Here is a 21,180-nt window from a genome sequence, read left to right as displayed (position 1 = left end):
TGGAGCATAAAAAAGAATACCGAAAAATTTGATTAAAAAAAAAAAAAAAAATAGATGTTCGAACTGCACGAGTGACATAGAATGCATAAAAATTGATTGTATTACACCACTTTTATATATTTGTAGTTTTTCAAAAAGATTGAGAAAGGGGGCATTGAGGGGGTTGTGCACGAAGAATGAATAGCCTTGCATCAAATAAATATTCAAATTGAGCACCGGGGAAGAGGCGGGGGTAGGGACGAAACTAAGGGGGGGTGGGGGGGTGTAACACCCCCAGTCATTTTAGATGGTCGGAAAATCCGGCAAATAATTTCAATGTTCGATTTTTGTGTTTACTTAGCATGAGTTCAGAGTTGAGCTTTCATTTTGAAAATTATTTCAATTAGGTACCTGCTGATTTTGAATTTTGATTTTTTTTTTTGAAATTCCACAAACTGATTTTTTTCAAGTTTAACCAGTTTTCAGAAGTATAAATTTCAATGTTTGGCAGTTTCTAATTGGCGAAAAGAAAATAGGCCAAATTAACTGAAAGGTCAAGATAGAAATTACGATGGTTAATTTATTACTGAACTCTGAAAGGGAACAACTCGTAAACAACTACCAGGCTAGACAGCAGGGTCAGTGACCTTGTGGCGTCAGGCAGACAGACAGATGACCTTGAGAGGTCAGACAGATGGGTCAATGATCTCGATAGGCGTGACGGGCAAGGATAACTTTGAATGGTCAGACTGGCAGACAGACGACCTTGAGATGCTAAACAGGTTGTTCTGCCATGAGGAGGGATGGGACTGAAAAGAAGGAGGAGGAGGAGGGCTGCTTTAACGTCTGGACTGGGTAGACTGGGTGCTTCAACTTGCTCCAACGATGCTCTATAATCTCTTCAAGGGGATTTCCCCCTCATCTCCAGAAACTGGCTGGCCAGCGAATCCATCTGATTGTTTCTCACTCTTTTTACAATACATAGATAAAATTGACTTCTTTCGAATTGGAAAGAAAGTTGAACAAAGCTGTTCTTTGTAATGTGAGAATCTATCAAAAAATGTTCAAAGAAAACCATTGAATTCTTAAAAGTAGGTATAGGTACTTTTTTTTTTAAACTGAATTCATTCCTTTACCTACCAATCGGCCATGACGAGTTAATTTCATAAAAAATTTCTTCGTAACACATACTTTCATTTAAAAAAGTTTCGTGAACCAGTTCAACTTCTCAGTGGAATATCTCTATGCCATGCGAGCATTTCTTACCATGATTTTCTCCGAATTCCAAAATCTCTAATTTTCTTATAATTATTCTAAATTAATAATTATTATCTATGTTTAGACTACCAACTGCGCAATCACGTAGATGAATACTCGGTGGCCAGTCTTGGTACATCTCCGTGCACCAAACAAACTAAACCAGTTTAAAATATTTGTGAGATAACGCGTTCATTATTAGTACCTAGGCAGGCACCTATACCTCACTACAATATATAGGTGAATTTGACCAAAGAAGTGGAAATCCGGTACCGGATGTTGTTATCCGATAATGCACATGGTTTTTTGGCTGCAATACGACGTTCGTGTCTATTCGTGTAGTTCATGGATAAAGTTTCATATTCATTTAAAAAAAAAAACTAAGGTTTGGTTTATAACTTCATTCGAGTGCAATTTCACGCCATAGGTGAATAGGTGATTGAAACAGAATCGGGGAAATATTTTTTTCTTGTATCACGAATACATTTACGTGACCCCAGGGAAGGGGAACGAATAAAAAGCTCGTTGATTAATTTTATTAAATACGTAGGTAGGTACTCATATGTTTTACGTGAGAACACGAACACGATTACTTTGTATTTAGGAGTTGGGAAGGAAGAATACGAGTAATATTCACTGATAAGAGAACTTAAATCATTGGTAATAATAACTTTTTTGTATTTGTATTATCTATAGTTAGGTACCTAAGTAATTTGTCAGGATTAATTATCGATACAGCGTGACGTAAATGTTTACTAAATACTGTAAATAATGAAATACGAGTAAGTGCCTAAATCAACCATGTTTTAAATGAACAATTGGCACCAAATTAATACGCATAGGCATAACTTAATTATGATTTCTATGTTTTTAAAATATTAAATGGTCACTTCTGATCTGCTATCAGTCAGTTTTAAAATATTAATACATACACACCAAAGCAAAGATCAAGTACCTACTCGTATTCGACCATTAAAAAAGAACTCAAAAATATGATTTTTTGCAAGTCCCAGCGACTCAGCAATGAAAATTTCAAAAATTGACGAGAAACGCTGTCGCGAATTTTTTTTCTTTGAAGCAAGCGTATAAAATTTCCGTCCTGTTTCGTAGGTATAGGTAGTTGTAATGTTTGAAAAACAACAACAACAGCAACAAGCCGAAAGGTAGCAGCTCTGACGTTGAATTCTATCTGGTGTTAAATAACACTCGCAAACATCTGCGATAACAGTTGTCAGGGTTTATTATTTTCACAATGAACGCATGTTATAATATACCTACTTGTTGCTCCTCCATCACACTACGTGGTATACGTAGACGTACAATACAAAGCTCAAAAATCTCTTGTCATTTGTGTCTTCATTCATACTTCAAGTACCTATACATATATAGCGAAGCATATGTAACTTACCTATCACTGAAAATAATTAAATTGAGTACGTGGATGACAATTTTCAAACGTTATAGTGATTAAATCACCATTCTACGTGCTGTCGTTTTTTTACGTCGCTGTCGTTTCAGGTAGGTACCTAGGTAGGTAATATTGCAGCTGATCGTCAAAATGAGATAGGTACCTATATTTTAAAAAGTTGTCACCAAACGAAATTTTGGAAGGCAAATTGAAAATCATTCTTATGCTCAAAAGCATTTCAGTTTTTAAAAATCGATATTGAATGCCTACTTCTTTTAATTAGATTAATAGGATAGCATAAAACAGGTAACAGTAGCAAGGTACAGATAAATAAATTTATAGGTAGGTAGAGGTACATATAATAAATGGTATCACAGAAAGTTAGTATATTCATAGAATTTCCTGAAATTAAAATTCGTCGTTGATTCTTTTCTGACTTGAACTTGTAAATTCATTCAAACTGTTGTTCCAGAAATTGAATGCTTTCTGATCATTTGAGTACCGGTACTGAATTTTCAAATCGTCAGCTGAGTTTATTCTAAGATACGCTATACCCTTTTTATGAACATGGGAAACAGCTGGCCAAGTCAAATTCGTCGTATTAATTTCAGGTTTGCTGTAATAAAATAAGAAAATTATTCGATTATTATAATAAAATCATTTTATGACTCCTTACAAAATATACCAATAAAAAACATTGTACATAATTAGCAGATAATTTACCCCGATTTAGCAAACGATGCCCAAATATTTGCCATCAATTTGCTAACGTTCATGTCTTCCGGCCTTCTCAATTTATTATCAAGAAAAGTACTTCTCATGAGGTATATCATATCGTCACTGTGACTCACTCCTAAAACTGTAATTCCATCGTTGATTAATTTCATAGAAATAAGTACATACAATACAACCCATCGAATCACCAAGGGAAAATGATTAGATCTGATCCGGTCTTGGTGAGATCAAAATTTTGAGCTCATCAGATCTAATTAAACAGATTTAAATAGGTCTACTCAAAATCAATCAAACAGGTCAGACGAATAGCGTTGCCAAAATTCGTGCATTTGCTCCAAGATGTGCTCAAAGAGGGAATATTTCCTTATCATTATCTAACAGATCTATGCAATATTTTCCCCTGGGAATTCACTAACCTCTTTTGGATGTAGGTTCAGCATATAATTTTAGTATACTATGTTCACCACTGTAATTGAATACAGAATAGTAAATTGGCCCAAAATTATGTTCAGTATGTTCTCTAATAACAAATTCAACATTTGAAGTTATTAAACGATTTCCGAGCATCTGAAATTTACTTCACGTAAATTAAAGCTATTTGCCTTCTAATAAAAAACAAAAAAATGAGAATTTTCTTTACTTGAATCAATTTTGGGTAATTTTCATCCGAAATGATGGACTGATTATGGAAAAAGTGTTGACGTATTTTATCAGCAAATTTAGAATACTGATTTTCAGGTAATTTGTGGAAGTAAAACAACATATAAGGAGCAATCGCGTTGAAGTTATTGTCTAATTCTTCGAGTATCCGTTCATTATTTATAAAATCTGAAATAATTTCAAATTTAAGCACGATATCCATTTTTATAAATACCTGCTTGTACCTCAAAATTTTCGGGATGATAAAAACATTACTGTTCAGTCCAACAAATCCTTCATCTTGAACAACACTGACTAAACAAGGTATGGTATCCTTTTTATTTCTTATCAATACCAAAGGATCGTCTTGAAGTACTCTGTTTCTTCCTGGAGGTTCAATGACTGGTCCAAATAAATATCCTAAATGTCTCCAAATCTGAAAATATAGGTAATCAAAACAATGGAAGCTGTTCATCATTCACTCAATTTTTAAAAATTGAATTAAGCTGCATGATTTCCCTAGGTAAGTATCTACTTATCCTTGTTCACTACTTTTTTTGAATTTCAATGTGCTATTAGCTAGTTCAAAATTTGTTTTCGCTACAAAAAATAAAAATACTTAAATAAAAAAAAACATGTTGACGTTTTAATTTTTATCGATATTTGAAAAATATAAAATAGCTGAATTGTGAATATTATTTTGTAGAATGAAATACTTTTTTTCTACAGATTCATGCGTAGGTATAAATTTTTAAAAATTTTGTGATATTTAAACGAAAAAAGATACATATTAACCTACCAAAATGGTCTATTTCAAAAATTAAAGGAATTACAAAAAAGTAAAAATTTTGGGGAAAAAAATCAAAAAATTACAAATTTTTTCGAAAAACATTTTAATTGATCTTTTTTTGGCTTTGAACATTACTTCTGGTGTAACTTTTGACGAAGAACAAAAAAAACTTTCAATTTGGTATAACTATAAGACATAACAAAAATGATATATTTTTTGCTAAATTAACTTCACAGATAGCCCATTTTGGTAGGGAATTTTTAATACTTACCTACCTACCTTCAAAACTTCAAAAGTTAAATTAGAATCTGCTGAAATTTTCATTTTTTAAATTTTAAAGCATTGCTCTGGATTAAGTTACTTTTTTTTGATAGAGGAATCAATCAAGGTCATTCAAAAGAACCCCTACCTGAAAATTTCTAAACGAATCGGCAAGTTTCATAGACGGTCTAGTCTTCAAGCAATCCACCATTGACCTTGTAGATTTCGTAGGGCAGCCAGCTATCGACGCTAGTTTTCTACTGATAGCAGATACGCTTTTACCTAATAACAGCCAAGGTTGTAGAACCGTTCCACTGGTCATTATTGCCTTATGAAATAAATCTGCAAAATAAGTCAATTTACGAACAAAAAAATTTAATTCGATTAATTTCACGGGCATTGTACAAGTAATTACGAGTAAACCACACAAACTTGACCTTTTCCTAGCTCTGATAATAGCAAAAAATGCACGCTCGCTGATCCAGCCGAATTTCCTGCCAAAGTCACACTTCTAGGGTTACCACCAAATTTATTTATATTTCGCTGTATCCATCGAAGCGCCATTATTTGATCTTTCAATCCATTATTACCAGGTACCACGTCGTCGTCGGTGCTATAAAATCCTTTTTAAATTTTATTAAGCTCGTTGATCGCGAGTAGCTTCATCTGAATACGATTTTTTATAATCTTTTTAAGTTTATTTTACCAAACATAGCTAATCGGTAATTTATATAAACGAAGACTACATCGTGCATCGCGAGCAAATAATCTGGTATGACGTAGTTACCACTTCCGAACATGAAACTACCACCATGAAGGAATACAATTACGTCGTTCAAAGGTTGAGTCGAACTTTGAGGTAACTAGTGAAAGAGATTTTTGAATAGGGTGAGGATTAGGCAATTTCAGGTCCAAGAAGATCAGGTGAGCCTACCTTTGGTGTAAAGATATTCAGGTAAAGGCAATCTTCTTCTCCTGTTACAGCTTCCAATGGATCGCTTAGTAAAGAGAATTGCATACAGGATCTTGAAAATGTTGATCCATTCCATATGCCTTCCCATTTATCGTACGGTTTTGGTTCCTGAATTTGAAAAATATTTTTATTGAAAATCGTCAACTGCTTTATTTTTATAGAGTTCAACTAAGAGCAAGACGATTTGTAGCCTTTATTGAATTGATTGAATCACATTTTGAATGGTTTCAGTTGGAAAGTTCTCAAGGTATATTCAACATTAAAGGTACACAGCCAGGAGCTTCATTATTGCTTCATCTTTTTAGCTCCCATTTTGTGTGAATAGTTTTTATATGTTGATATTTTCCTGTTCCTACCAGTCACCTGTGTCCCTGAATTGATACTACACGTGTAGATAAGTATAGGTACCTATTCACTTACTTCAAATCTATTTTCTCCCACAGGCGGAAGTGCATATGGTATTCCAAGAAACGCTTGGATTATTTTGCCATTTGATAAAGTTATATCAATTCCACTTACAGTTCCTGAAGGAATGGTAACTTGTGGTTGGGAATTGCAAATTACCAAATTGATAAAACACAGCAGCGATATTATACTGTACAACGAAACAAACATGGTTGGAATATGTTTGGTTTTTTACTACTGGTGGTCTTTTTTCTACGACAAAACCTTATATCACCGTAAGCTGTAGATACCTAGGTAAATAAGTTGTGATACAGATGGATAATTTCGCAACCTTGTTGCTTGTAGAGATAAAAATTGAATAGGTACCTATATGCTATCGAACTTACGAGTATAGTTTTTCGTAAATTATTTGACCCTTATCTGTCGCTATTAAGATATGCATATAAAAGACGTTCTATTTGAAAATTTTGAATTATGGAGACTCGACTAGTCAGCAATAAATTAAAATATGACTCATATTTAAGGATAAATGATGAGATAGTTAGTTGTAGGAAAGTACGCAAATTTTATTGGATAAATGTTGAAACTTGAAAGGTTCCTATATATATATTTTTTTGTGGAATATGTGATGAATACCGAACTATTGTTTGAAGGATTAGAATAGAATTTCAAAAATCTGGTTTTATTTTTTAATGTCATAGATTTTAATCAAAGAGAAAAATAAATCCTTATCGTATAAAAAACATGTATTCAAATGGAACCAATTTTCAAATGATAAGTAGGTATGGTGAATAAAGATATCAATAAAAAAGAAGTATTTTTTTCTATTTATTAAGGTAACTAAATCCAAACACAGTATTATTTGTCTGAAATAATGGAAAGATAATCTTTGGACACCATAAATGGTCGAATTAACTAGCTAAATTGAGTACAACTTTATCTAATACTTAGTTTATTTATTCACCACATTGCATTGCATCTAAATTAGGTTTTATAAAAGAATAATGAAATAATCCGGATTATTTGCGAAGAATTCAACAATAATAGGTATAATGTAATTTAAATTGAGTATAATTTATTTTGTCAGTACGAAAAATTGAGTCAATAACCCATGATTCATAATTCGTCTCCTCGTAGAGGTTCGTCTTGTACATCATATTCGTGCAATAAAGAATTCCAAAAGTCAAATACGCTCGTATCTTTGCTATTTTCTATTCTCGCATCGAAAGGAGAATTTATTTGCAAATACGTGATTCCATCTTTTGCCGGAGTTTTTGAAACCGGAGACCACGAGATATTTTCTATTTGAGGTTTCCTGAAATGAAAAAATTCAGATGTTGAATTATTAAATGGTCCTTTTTTATTTTCTCTATGAGAATGTTTTTAAGTTGAGGGTAGGTAAATACAAAAAAAGATGAGAAAAAAATCAATTTTTTAAAATTGATATCTTATTTTAGGCTGAGGGATGAGGCCTGGGAGTCAATCTAAAAATAACAAAAATTAGTGTATTTTTTTAAAAAATCGCTGAAAGTCAACCAAACTAAAAAAAAACTTTAAAAACGACAAAAAATTGAAAAAAAAATGATGAAGGAAGTCGAGTCTTACTATGTTTTACTCAATTTTTGCATGAAGTATGTAAACTTGTCCTGTCGAGTCAAATTTTGTTGGTTCAGATTTTGATCGATTGGATCCTACTTGAGTTTTACTCAAATTTTCACCATAATCGTTGCGAAAGGAGTTGGTTGTCAGTTGACTTTTCAAGAAATTTTACATTTTATTTTTCGATATTTTTTTTGAGGAGATGAAAGGGTTGATTGATTAAAAATCGAGGTAGTTTTTTCAACCATTTTTTTTACCTACATCTTTTATAAACTTACTGAAGCCTGTTTCAGTCGTTTTATTTGAAAACAAAAGTCCATGTGACAATAAAAAAAGTTGAAAAATCGCCATAAAAGCAGTTTTTTTTTAATTTCTAAAATTTTTAAAATTCTCCAAAAATCCAAAAATGAACTTCAACATTTAAAGTTTTGGATATAGGAGTTTCAGGACGTACTCTTCTGGTCCATTTTGTCTTTGTTCAAATCAGAGGATGTCAGTTTGAAAATCCTCTTACTTTCCAAACTGGCTAAAATTGAAAAAATTGTTTTTTTTAGCCAAATTTTTGTAAAAAATGATGGCTAATTATTGTTTTAAATTTCGAAGAAAATAATTAATAAAGAATAAAAAATCAATCATCAAAATTTGAAAAGCTCAAAATATGACGAAGAGTTCAGCTAACAATGAGTATAAAGTTGAAAGCCATCATTTAAAAATATAAAAAAAATCATAGAGACCTTTTTCACTGTTTTTTTTTTAAAATGGTATTTATTTATTAATTTTTAAACAGATTGATTTACTAAATTGCTTCTCAATACCCCTGAGAGCAAAAGCGCTACTAATTTTTACCAGAATTCAAAATTTATAAAGTAGATTAGTAATAAAATCGTAGACCTAGCGCATTTAAATTCGATCTCATAACTCCTCAGTCTTCTCCTTAATCAAAACTTGTGTGCCATATTTTTTTCTTCGGATTCTACACATTGATGTCCGTTTACCTCCTCACATTTTTCATACTTGAAAATTTGGAACGGAGGTAGGTAGGTAGGTACAATTTTTAAAAAAATTGAAATATTCCAAATTTAAATTTAGAAATGTTACTTTCGATGAAAGAATGCTACCCATAATGATTAGGTACTGATTAGGTAGGTAATAAATAATGAATATGTAATTATTACCCGGAATCGATGAACGATAACCAAAGATTAAGCATAAAATCCACCATTTTCTGATCGGTAGCTTCTTCATGAGGATGTCCATAAGATACCTTTAAAACATACTGCAGGTCGTCTCCATGACTGACTCCTGCAAAAACCCCATAAGAATTAAATATTTTTCATCCTTAAATTAGGTAGGTACCTACATGAAATTACTTGTGGATTTAATACGGACCACAATTTTCACGTCTGTTGGAATAAAATTCAGAAAGACTATATTTGCCCCTGTAATTAAATTTATAATAATAAATTGGAGCAGAATTAAATTTTGCTTGTTCTCGAATAGCAAATTCAATGTAAGCAGTGAATAGCCTGTCTCCCACCAGCTGTAACATTTAACAAAAAATTACAATGTAAAATAGGTCGGTGTCGGGAAACGTTTCAAGTCTTTAGAAAACGACATGAATTAATTTACTTTTGTTAAAGGTTTGTAATTAGCTGGTGAAATTTTTTCATTTCCTAAGAAGTGTTGACGAATTTGTTCGTTGACTGAATTTATAAGTTCTGGAGCAACTGTATAATTATAATCCATTAAGTGAGGAGCTATGTTATTCCAGTTTTCATCCACTTCCTTCATTAGCTGGTCATCATAAAGAAAATCTGTGGATAGATTATAAGTACATATCAAAAGCCATCAGGGATGTTTATTTTAAATCTTTTTACTCGTTTCTAAACATAGGTAACTTTTTAATTTTTATTGAACTTTTTCAAAAGTCTGTCATCCAACTTATAAAATATCATGTATTAAAAGTATATATACCTGCAACTGGGTATAGTCCTTCATCTTCGGTTACACTGATCAACCAAGGGATATTTTTCACTTTACCTTGACGAATTATATCGATCGGTTTTTCCGATAGGAAACTTTTTGGTCCAGGTGGTTCGACAACAGGCCCAAAAGGTGAATATGGGTTATACCGCCAAGGCTATAGTACAAGTACGATATGATGAATGTGTTTATCATGACTTGAAACCTCTCACGAAGAAGGTACAAATATAACGAATTTCCTCATTACCATAAATTCTTTGACGCTTTCGACGATTCTTCTAGCCGGTCTCGCTTTCAAGCATTTAAGCATTTGTTTGGTGCAATGAGTGGGACAACCGAGTAAATTAGCCAAACGTTTACTTTTTTCTGGGACATTTTTAGGTTGCGCCCACGATACCAGAGTACATCCACTTTGAGATACGCCTCGTTGAAATAAACCTATTATAATTCAAATTGTACGTACGAGCGAGTAAAAATCCAATAAGGTACCTATTCTTAAAACGATGTAAAATTCATATGCGAGATGAATGGATTAATATACAGCTACCTTCGCTCATCGGTGACAGAAAATGATAATGGACGCTGGCACCTCCGGCTGACATTCCAGTAATGGTGACTTGAGAAGGGTTGCCGCCAAAATTAGCGATATTCGATCTGATCCATTGTAAAGCTTTACTTTGATCTTTCAAACCGAAATTTCCTGGAATTATTTCGTCTCCGGTGCTGAGGAAACCTAAAGTTCCAACGCGATAATTGACGCTTACGTAAACGATATCATTTTGTTTGAGTAAATGATCTGCTTTTTTTTCGTTTCCACTTCCAAACATGAAGGCTCCGCCGTGAAAATATACAACGACATTGAGTAATTTTGATTTTTCACTGGGTAACTGATACATCAAATGTAAAACAGATGTGAAAATATTATTCAGATAGCTTAAGGTGTTAGTAATCAGTTGAGGAGAAATTTTGCTTACTTCAGGAGTGTAAATATTCAAATATAAGCAATCTTCTTCTCCTACAATGGCATAATTAATGTGAGTATATTGTAAGCAAAGAGTCGGTAGAATTGTAGCATTCCATTCGCCGATCCAGGGTTTCACCGATTTAGGCGACTGGAACAGGTAAACAATTTTACGCCTTCGAATAGAATTCGGCAGCTTTTATTACATACTTGTGATTTTACAGTTGAGTAGGGTTTATTAGGAGTATCCTATCCTTATCCCGAATTATATTTTCATTTGAAAAAAAAAAAAAAAAATTCAATAGGTAAGTATCTTGTAGCCTGGCTATTCAAATGTTACGTTTATAAAAAAAAATGATCAAACCGAAATTTATCTCATTTTAAGAAGTGTTGACATCCATTTTCCTAGTTGAAAACGCGACTGAGATTTTTTCAAATGGATTTTCCCCTTCAATTAGTTACAGAGAATAATTCATTGGTAGGAGTATTCCCAAAATCTGAGAATTATTTTAAAAAATACGATACCTCGAATCGATTATCACCTATTGGAGGGGCAGCGTATGGTACACCGAAAAATCCGTAAATACTGCGTCCATAAACAGTCTGGTAAATCGTTCCAGTTACTACGCCATCATTCAAGTGAACTTTGGGAATATTATTTGAATCGGAACCGATGAAACTTTCTGCTAACAAAATCAAAACTAAAAATCTGTTCATTATGATGCACTACTTCCAAAATCACTTGTAGGCCTATATGGTTCTAGTTTGTAAATCCACACTACACTGAACAATATTACACAATAATTTTGACACTATCTGTATGCAGAGGTATTCAATTCTTATCTATTTGCATTTTTATATTTCATAAAAATCGTGTTTTATTTACTTATTCGGTAACAAACAAGTATTATCAGTCAAGTTATAGAAAAAGAACAACAAAATTAAATAGATAAGTTTCTTAACGAGTAAATACCTACTAATTCGTTTTCATTAAAAACATAATTATATAGTTTGGCTATAGATAGGTACTTAGGTACCTACATATCAGTGCCGGTACCAAGATTTTTCTTTGAAGGGGGATAATTGGGTCAAAAAGCATGCTAGTAATTTTGCCATCTCTTTTGATTCGTTAGCTGCGTTCATCTGTGCACTATTATTGGTATTGAAATGCTGCGAAGAATTTGCTGGTGTTTACGTCGATGATATCATCATAAATATTCTCAAACACTTCGTGAACATCTAGAACACATTCATATTTTTCTCAAGAAAGTCAAAAAAGCTGGAATGACTCTCAATTTGCGAAAATCCAAGTGGTGCTAAACTCAAAAATCAAGTATCTTGGGATGATTTTCTCTGAAGAAGGTGTTCAAGTTGATCCTGACTCAATTTTGAGATACTTCGAGATATTCACGGTCTTCAATCTTTCTTGGGTATGTTTCAATACTACGTACTGTGACTTCATATCCAAGATCAGCGAATTGTGTGCATCATTTTGTACCAGATAACCTCATCAACGAAAGATTTTTTCTGGATTCTTGAACGAGAAAGAAATTTTGAAGCTCTCTCAAACAAGAACATGCTCAAGAAACAATGCTGACCTACCCTAACTTCTCGAAACCGTGTTTTGTTTACACAGATGCCAGGATGAAAGCTATCGCCGGGGTAGTTATGCAAGAGCAAGAGGAAAATCAAAAATGGTCAGAAATTAATGATGCCCATCGCTTTTTCCTCTCGAGTGCTCAAAGGCTATGAAAAATTGTATTATGGAGCTCGAATTGTTTGCCATTGTACACCTGTTGGCAAAAAACTGCTTTCGAGTAAATAGCGTATGAATACAGCTATAATGTATAGGCTTGAGAAAGAAAAAAAAACCTCTTCCACTCAAAAAAGATGAAAAAATGAAGTGATATGTGCCCAAATAAAAGAAAGACACAATAAGAGCGCCAATATGCTTGGGAAATAATTAATTTTTGTCATCAAAAATGGTTTTTCAAAATAAAAATTGGGCTCGATGGACGAGGGAGGATTTTCACGGTTCACCTCAATCCCCCCTTAAAACCGGTCCTGGTTGGATGAAATTCACAACCAACTTTTCTTGGCATGTTTTCAAATTCTGTACAAGTTGCCTATTTATAAACTAAAGGGATAAATGTTATGGGTTCTTTTTTACATTTGTTACTTCGAAAAATTTAGAAAATTTTACAAAATTTATGCACTGAAATAGAAAAATATGAAGTCACAATAATATTTGAAATAGGTAGTCTTATATTTATTTAGATGTTTCATGTAAGCTCCTTAAATACCTAAATAAGAAATTTAATGGATAACATTTTTGAGATCTGTTTAGGTGCTTTCAAAAATGGCATTTCACTCAGCACCGAGAAAAAGCGAAAGAATATCTAAAAATATTGTACCTACAAAAATTTTCAAAAAAAATTCAAACTGTATTTCATTCTTTGATTTTTTGACGAATTTTCGAAAATTCAAACTTGCCTACTTTTGCAAAACGAAATAGGTATGTATGTAGATAATACAATATTTTTGATTATACTCGTAGAAAGCTGAACTTTGGTCTGTAACTGCTCTACTTTTGATCTACCGAACTGATTGGTGATGGTTCAGAAACAATTGACAAAATTAAAAAGAAGCAAAAGTAGAAAAAATGATATACAGCACACTCGAATATTATCTACCTACTTATTACCTACAAATTTTTTTGTTAATACTTATTCAGTTCTTTGTACTTAGTCATTTTTTTTTTCATTTTTTTAAAAAGATAGCTACCTAATCATAACGAACAACCAATTAATAAAAAAAGTATAAAGATTCGAAAATTCAAGTTTTTTTTTAAATATCCAAAAACTTGAATAGAAAATATGGAATAAAAGAAAGGAATTAACTCTTAAAATGTGTTTTCTATGAACGCTTAAATGTTTAGCAAGCATTGTTAGCAAGCTTCATCAACAAGAAAAATATCTGAACCAGTAAAAATTATTGGTGCAAACAAAATCAGATCAAAAAGGGCATGCAAAAATACCGAATTGTCTAAAATTTGATGTCTTGATAGGTCTCGAAGTGCATTTTTTCCATCGTAGTCTACCGTTTAACTGGCAAAAAGTGATCTAGAAATTAAAGGCCGGAATTTTTGCGGCATAAAAAATTCAGTTTTTTCCACACAGGGGTCTATAATTTTAGAAAAGGTGTATTTTGAATTTTTTCTGCGGTATACAATACAAAAGTGAAGCTTGAAACTTCCAATTTCCAAAAATTTTTTGATGCGAAGTTTTTTTTACAGGTTGGCAAGGAACACCACTCTCACTCCGATTCCGAATGTGTCAAATGTGTGTTTATTTCAACTATCCAGTTGCACAAAGGAGCCATAGTGTGCTTTAGATTCAAATACAATAAAAATGGCTATACCACACACTGGCGTCATAAACACATACTTAGGGGTGCAATACAATTCATACGTATGTCGTATGTATTAACTAAAGTCTGCGAAAAACGCCTCGCATGGTAGCCTGGTAGGGCACAATGAAATTTTAACATAATCCCCCCCCCTCTTTGAGTAAAAATTAATTATTGTAGAATTACTCAAAAGTGACCTTAAAACCTGAAATTTCGCGAGAAGTTAAAATTTTTTGACCAAAGTGTTTTTTTTGAGTAGGTATCTCTGAAAAATTTTGAGCTCAAGACTGAGTCATGAGTTTTAGAATTTTTAAAAAAGTCTCACGCAATCTATCAAGTTCATTTCGGAAGAAATTCAAATATCTCAACGAAAATGCTAGGTACTTATTTGGGGAATTTAAAAAGTGTTAATCCCAAAATTAGGTCATGATTTTCATAGTTATTGAAAAGTTATCTCGTGACTGATCAAAATGGATTAAAGTTTAGAAGGTACAAATAAAGGTTTTTTACTTCATTTTTCTTATTGCTTCAATTTTCAAATCATGAAATATTTGAACCTACTTCTCAAATTCATACTGGTACCTACCCAATATCCAAAAAGGACATCAAACTTGAGCGGGAAGTTCTAAACAAAACTAGGTACCTAGCCTAAGTAGGTACATAAATTTATCCAACAAACTAGAAAGATATACCCAGTACCGAGTTATGGCCTATTTTATAATAAGTGCAGTTGCATTCGGTCATAAAAAAATGCATCCTTTATTACTCAACGTTTTTAGATAACAATAAAACCATCAACTTTTAAAGTTACCGCCATCAACGTAATAAAAAAAAAACAATCCATTCTAAATAAGTAGGTAACCTGAATGAAGGATGTGAACTGCAGTCAGTTTTTAGAATTTCTGCGTGAAAATAAAATGCTTTATTATGTGTTATTCGTGTTGATAGGCATTACAGGAGATGTTGCTAGTAATGAATCGGAAGCACCGAGAACAAAAATAAAGCAGGGAGAAATTATAGGAACAACTTATTTAACGTATTCTGGTAGAAAAGTGTGGGGATTTTATGGATTACCTTTCGCTGCACCTCCTGTAAAAGAACGCCGTTTCGAAGTAATTATAACGATCGTTATATGTAACACCAATAAGTATAGATATAATAAGGTTTCAAAGTGTTTACAGCCTACTTGATAAAAATAATTAAATTATCCATAGCCTCCTTATCCACCCGAACCATGGGATAAGCCCAAAATTGCAACCAACAAATCAGATTTCTGCGTTCAGTTAGAATTCGCAGTCCCAGCTCTTTCCACTGGTAACGAAGACTGCCTTTATTTGGATGTTTACACGCCAAAAGTAAGTCTGTGATTTATACTTGCATACCCTATTTTTAGCGTTGTGGATGATTTTTTTAAAAAATAGTAATAGTAAGTACCTACCTATTTCATCGGTTTTTTTCGTTATGTGTTTGGGCATATCAAGGTTCCAAAAGATGGAAAATGTGATAAACTACTCCCAGTTTTGGTTCATTTTCACTCCAGCTCAGCATTTTTCTTTTCTGGAACCCCGCAGGAAGCTTACTACTTGTTAGATAAACATGACGCTGTATTTGTAACAATTAATTACAGGCTGGGCATTTTTGGTAATCATGCTTCTGAAGTCGTTTTTCATTCGAATGCAAACCAACCTGATCGAATTAATTTTTAGGTTATCTTACAACTGGTGACGATGTCGTCCCTGGGAATAACGCATTTAAAGACCAGGTCATGTCGCTGAAATGGGTGCAAGAAAACATTAGATCATTTTGTGGCGATCCAAACTTGGTAACTGCAGAAGGAATATCGGAGGGGGCTAAGGGTGCATCTTTACTCATGCTTTCTCCACTTGGCAAAGGTAAGATGCAATAGTATAGCCCTGTAACCAGACTCCCTTCATCCCCCCTCATCAGTTCCTGCCTCGTCGATATTCGAAACTGGTGTCCCAAAAAATCATGGATTTGATATGTAGATATATCTATGAATACACGTACCTAGTACCTTGTGGTGCCCGCGGGTCTTTTATGGTAATTGTGGTGCCCGCGTACATAGAGGATCACATACTATATGTACATATGATAAAGGTGTTTTGGTGCAGTTTGGATTTTTCATCATAGTTAGTCATAGAGGTGCCCGATACATAAACTTGGTACTCGTGGTGCCCGCCTCAAAAAATTTTTTTTCACCTTAGAGTGCATTTCACTCGATTCTGCATCGTTTTATATAAAAAGACCTTGTGGTGCCCGATTTGGGCGCCACAAAGTCTTCGATTTCGCTGAAATTGAAGTATGATGGAGATTTTGAGTTGAAATGACCCCAGAAAAATTTTCAGCCTCCCACGTGCCCCTGCGGTGGAACTGTGGCTCCCCAAAGTAGGGCCATTTTGGGGGGAAAACGCTGTTTTTTTAATTTTAAAGTACCAATACCTAATTTTTCCGAAAACGGGTAACACTCAAAAGTTGCGATTTCATCGGCGTTTTTGTGCTATTTTGAATAAAAATACAGCCGATTTGGATGTCGAGCGCGATTTTATGATTGATTATTACTTTTCACATTGAAACAAGTGAATCTAGCTCGTATTCCAATCGCTACCCCTCCCCCTTTCACGAGCATCCGATCCCACACATTAAAAACTTTCCTACGACCTTGAATACCGTTCCAACAAGAAAAATCACGAAATAAAAGTTGTTTCTTGAAAAATTTTCTACGTTTTGGTTCTAACAAAAATGTAATTTGGCGCCACCCATGAGCCCTAATTCCCAAAAACCATTTCCAAAAAAAGTCAAAATTGTATTTTTAACGTTTTTACGAACCGATGAATAGTCTGGTGACCAAATTTTTAAAAAATGGGGGGGGGGGCGAATCCCTCTTCGAGCCCTCCTGTGAGTCCTGTGCCTCTCCTATGGGGTTTGGCGAATGACCCCCGGTGTTCAAATTGGGGGGGATCCTTATGCATTGTACCAAATTTTTATACCCCAAAAATTGCAATTGGCCACTGGGCTGTATGGAAAGGAGGAGAGGAGGTACGTATTTTATTATTTTTTAAAATAAGTAGTTATTCCTTAATTTAATTCCACCTGACAGCAGTTCCTGAACAGGAAAAAATTATACGTCTAATATGATTTATTCTCAGGCCTATTTCATCGTGTAATTGCGGCCAGTTTCAATAGTTTCACTATCGTCGCTTTTCACGCTGAAGGAAAGGAACTTGCTAAGACGGTCGCCAATCAGTTAAATTGCCCAACTAAAAATTCCAAAGAAATGGTTGAATGTTTAAAACTAAAAAATTCGTACATATTTTTTGACCTTGAATTGCAGTTTCGAGTGAGTATATATACATATAACACCTAGCCTATTTTTTAACCTATTGATTTGCTCAGAACATTTCTAATAGAATAGCTGTATCTACTACTCTTATTTTGTATTTCTAGAAATTATTTATTTTACCGCTTGAAGTCTACGGAAGTACTATAGAAATATGCCACAAAGGTGCATTGTTGTCAAAAACACCTATAAAAGCTCTTGCTGATGGAGACTTAGCTCAGAATGTGCCAATTCTCCATATAGAAACGGAGTATGAAGGGAATATATTGGCTTGTATGTAAACATCTATCGAAAATGACGTCATCTATTTTTAAATTATTGATGTTTAATAACTCGAATTTACAAAGTTGGTTTTCTTTTTAGTTTTCATGGCTATTCCTGGCTTGATGGAAGTTATGGACTTGACTTACAGAAAAAATTTGAAATACATGTTGGATTTTTATCATACGATGCCAGCTCATCTTTTTAAAAACACTTCCGAAGCAATTAAACAAGAGTATTTTGGAGATGGCTTAATGTCACTTAATGAACGTGGTTTCAAGTCTGTAAGTACCTAAGTACATATAGCTAATTGAATTAAAAATCAAAACAGGTTATTGGTTGTAAGTACATATTATGTGTTTTGATTTGTTGTTTGAACGAATCGTCAATGGTAGGTAAGTATTGTTGCTTATAACATTAATTGTCTATCATTTTTCATAACTTAAGTCTGACATTTCGTTGATCGAATAATATGAATTTCAAAATTCAAAATCAGATACGTACCTATCTATCTATCTATTTATTAAAATATTAATAATCAAATTATGAAATTTAACTGTATAAATCGTTTAGAAATTCATTTAAAAAAAGAATTGATTGAATATTTCAAAAATGTCTGTTAGATGGTAACTGATGCGCTTTTTTCTGAAGGATCATACACACAATGGCTACAATTTGCGAAACATTCTAATATGCCAGTGTATAATTTTCGCGATTGCTACCGAGGCGTGTTCAGCACTAGCATATTCCTTTCACTTGTAATGTCGAATAAAAATTATGGTAAGTGATTTTGTTGTGAAACCATCTAACGAAATCTATCCATTTATTGGAAATATACCTATTACCTACCTATAATTTTATCCTTTGTTTTTTGAAGGCGCTTCTCACACCGATGCCAGTTTATATGCTCTTTTCGATAGTACGTTTGATAGGAAAATACGTTTAAAGAAAAAAGATAAAGCCATGGTAGATTTCATGACAGAATTGTACTATTCTTTCATGGTTGATGGGTTGGTATAGTAAACTTTTAAAATTTTTACAAAATTTGATTACAGACTGATTGAAATTCATCATAAGACCTACCTACTGTATAAACACCACCTCAAGATTATGAATAATTTTCCATCTGTTTCAGTAAACCTTCAGTTGCTGATAAGGTAGGCTGGTTGCCACAACCCAAAACCGGAGATGAAGCTTATTATTTGCAGTTTGAAAATCCTTATCGTATGTATTTGAAAAAAAATGACAACTACGGTAACCGTAAATTTTGGCACTCGCTGCCAATTCAGAAATATTACGGATTCCCGGATGACTTTTGCGAGCTTGAGAGTACAAAAACGGCGAGTACGAATAATGGACGAGATAAAAACAACGAGAACAAGAAACCTGAATTGAAACAAGATGAGAAAGAAAAAGAGCAATACGATCAGCAAGTAGCATGTGATAGAAACCAAGAAGAAAAAATGCAACGTTTACATAATCAAGAGAAGTGGCAGAATCATCATGGTAAAGAAGATGAGTTGCATCGACAATAAGTACAGGTGTACCAAATACATCACCAGCAAGATTAGTAGAACTTGAAATATTTGAAAGAATGGAAAAAATCTTACGAGAAACCTCATTCGAAGGCATAAAAATGTATTTTTACTATCCTCAACTGATTCAAAAAAGTAGGTACCTACATACTTTTTGAAAAATACATAGCTGAAAAATAACAACTTGTTTTTTTGTTTTAAATTAATAAGTAACTTAAGGTAATCTATCATCAGAAATGAATTTTTTATAAGCTGGGTTATTTTTTTCTTTTAAAAAATAATACTTAGTCTAATAAAACAGCTGCATTGAAAAAATCTTTTTTCAAGTCTATGCTGCAGCTTTCAGATTTTTTTTTTGTAAAATGTAAAAAAATTGTCTAAAATGAGTAGGTAGGGGTATTAAAGACCAAACAGTTGTGTATTTTAGAAATGACTTGTTTTATCGTCTTGTAGCCGGATTCGATTGAAAATTTTTTCTCAGATACCCTATTATGGTATGTTTTTCGAAAAAATAACAATCTGTTCAAAATTAAAATCAATGCAAACTGCAAAGTAGGTACAAACAATTCATCTAGTTTTTCATTACCAAACTAAATGACACAGAAAATAAATACTTACCTTTTTTTTTGCAAAATGAAAATCTGAAATTCTTCTTTTGCTAAAAAATCAGCCTTTAAATGTTATAAACACTTCTCAAACAGACACAAATGAAGTACTGAAAATTGTTTTTATGCCTGGTAAGTTCTTTTCTTATGAGGAATAAAATATATTTTTTGCAGCGCGATTTTCCATCCCATATTCGTGTAATGGCCACCTGGCCATCTTACCCTGTTGGCCATCTTACCCGGGGGGAGGGGGGTGCAGAGGGCATAAACCAAATAACTATGTCATTTGTTTATTTGAAAAGGAGGGACTTCAGCGACTGAAGTTTGTCTGGAAGGTAGTATTAAGTATTTCGAGTAGGTAACTATAGTGTACGAATACAGCTATAATGTACATAAAGCGTGAATATTTCTTTTTCATCGGGCTTGGTTTGTACTATGCACGGAGGGTCCGGACAAAGTGTTCGACTTGGTACAGATTGTGTTGTGCTAAGTCCGAAATATAGTTTTGTAATGAATGAATTCGAATTTCACATCCCTTTATTCCATATATTGAACCAAATAAAAGGAAATTTAAAGGTGACTCCAAAATAGACCACCAGCAAAACTTTCAGGTGCTGAAAGTTGTTTGTTGATGGTTTTGAATCGTTGTAGAGCCTTCGGCAAATTTTCAGATTCTCTTGTTTTAGAAAAAATGCTGTAAGTAGGTACACTAAGTATTCAGTGTAAAATTAAAATTTAGCATAAACTCGGATTAGCCATCGATTTTTATGACCTTTTCGATCGATTTAGGCATATATTTTCAAAACCATGTGTCAGTTCAAATCCAAAATTTTTAAATTTTTTTCAAAAATTACTGGAGAAATCAGCTACTGACACAGGAAATGGAAAATATAGTACAAACCAAATTTCAGCCTTTTACGTCAATTTGGTAAAATTTTGACTTTCAAAAATTCATTTAAAAAATGAATTTGGAATCTAAGTTTTAGAGCATAGTTTTCAAATGAGTAAGGTATGAAAATTTCA

The 21,180-nt window shown here is 33.1% G+C and overlaps 3 protein-coding genes across 4 annotated transcripts; 1 reads left to right on the top strand and 2 right to left on the bottom strand.

The window, feature by feature from the left end:
* Positions 1 to 2,902: 2,902 nt before the first annotated feature.
* LOC135839399 (esterase E4-like) lies at positions 2,903 to 6,681 on the bottom strand. The gene is made up of 10 exons (XM_065355404.1): positions 6,463 to 6,681; positions 6,004 to 6,150; positions 5,776 to 5,932; positions 5,507 to 5,692; positions 5,218 to 5,411; positions 4,295 to 4,454; positions 4,020 to 4,207; positions 3,796 to 3,946; positions 3,368 to 3,503; positions 2,903 to 3,260 (listed from the first exon to the last, which is right to left on the bottom strand). The coding sequence occupies exons 1-10, from the start codon at positions 6,655 to 6,657 to the stop codon at positions 3,053 to 3,055; spliced, it is 1,722 nt and encodes a 573-aa protein (XP_065211476.1). The 5' UTR covers positions 6,658 to 6,681; the 3' UTR covers positions 2,903 to 3,052.
* A 581-nt stretch (positions 6,682 to 7,262) lies between these two features.
* Positions 7,263 to 11,885, bottom strand: LOC135839400 (esterase E4-like). 2 transcript variants are annotated; one of them, XM_065355406.1, is made up of 9 exons: positions 11,516 to 11,885; positions 11,004 to 11,141; positions 10,577 to 10,916; positions 10,277 to 10,467; positions 10,087 to 10,186; positions 9,676 to 9,860; positions 9,436 to 9,586; positions 9,222 to 9,348; positions 7,263 to 7,762 (listed from the first exon to the last, which is right to left on the bottom strand). In XM_065355406.1, exons 1-9 carry the CDS (start codon positions 11,705 to 11,707, stop codon positions 7,564 to 7,566), a joined length of 1,623 nt encoding a protein of 540 aa, XP_065211478.1. In that variant the 5' UTR covers positions 11,708 to 11,885; the 3' UTR covers positions 7,263 to 7,563. The 2 variants fall into 2 exon arrangements, with proteins under 2 accessions (XP_065211478.1, XP_065211477.1); XM_065355405.1 differs by having other exon boundaries at positions 10,021 to 10,186; positions 11,516 to 11,882.
* Positions 11,886 to 15,231: 3,346 nt separating this feature from the next.
* On the top strand, positions 15,232 to 19,735 carry LOC135839930 (esterase E4-like). The gene is made up of 10 exons (XM_065356201.1): positions 15,232 to 15,510; positions 15,613 to 15,753; positions 15,880 to 16,039; positions 16,105 to 16,290; positions 17,566 to 17,756; positions 17,864 to 18,029; positions 18,120 to 18,301; positions 18,641 to 18,797; positions 18,895 to 19,027; positions 19,153 to 19,735. Exons 1-10 carry the CDS (start codon positions 15,265 to 15,267, stop codon positions 19,550 to 19,552), a joined length of 1,962 nt encoding a protein of 653 aa, XP_065212273.1. The 5' UTR covers positions 15,232 to 15,264; the 3' UTR covers positions 19,553 to 19,735.
* The last annotated feature ends 1,445 nt before the right edge of the window (positions 19,736 to 21,180 follow it).

The sequence above is a fragment of the Planococcus citri genome, chromosome 3, assembly GCF_950023065.1.
Source record: "Planococcus citri chromosome 3, ihPlaCitr1.1, whole genome shotgun sequence".
NCBI classification, from domain to species: domain Eukaryota; kingdom Metazoa; phylum Arthropoda; class Insecta; order Hemiptera; family Pseudococcidae; genus Planococcus; species Planococcus citri.
This window is presented reverse-complemented; position numbering and strand designations above follow the sequence as displayed.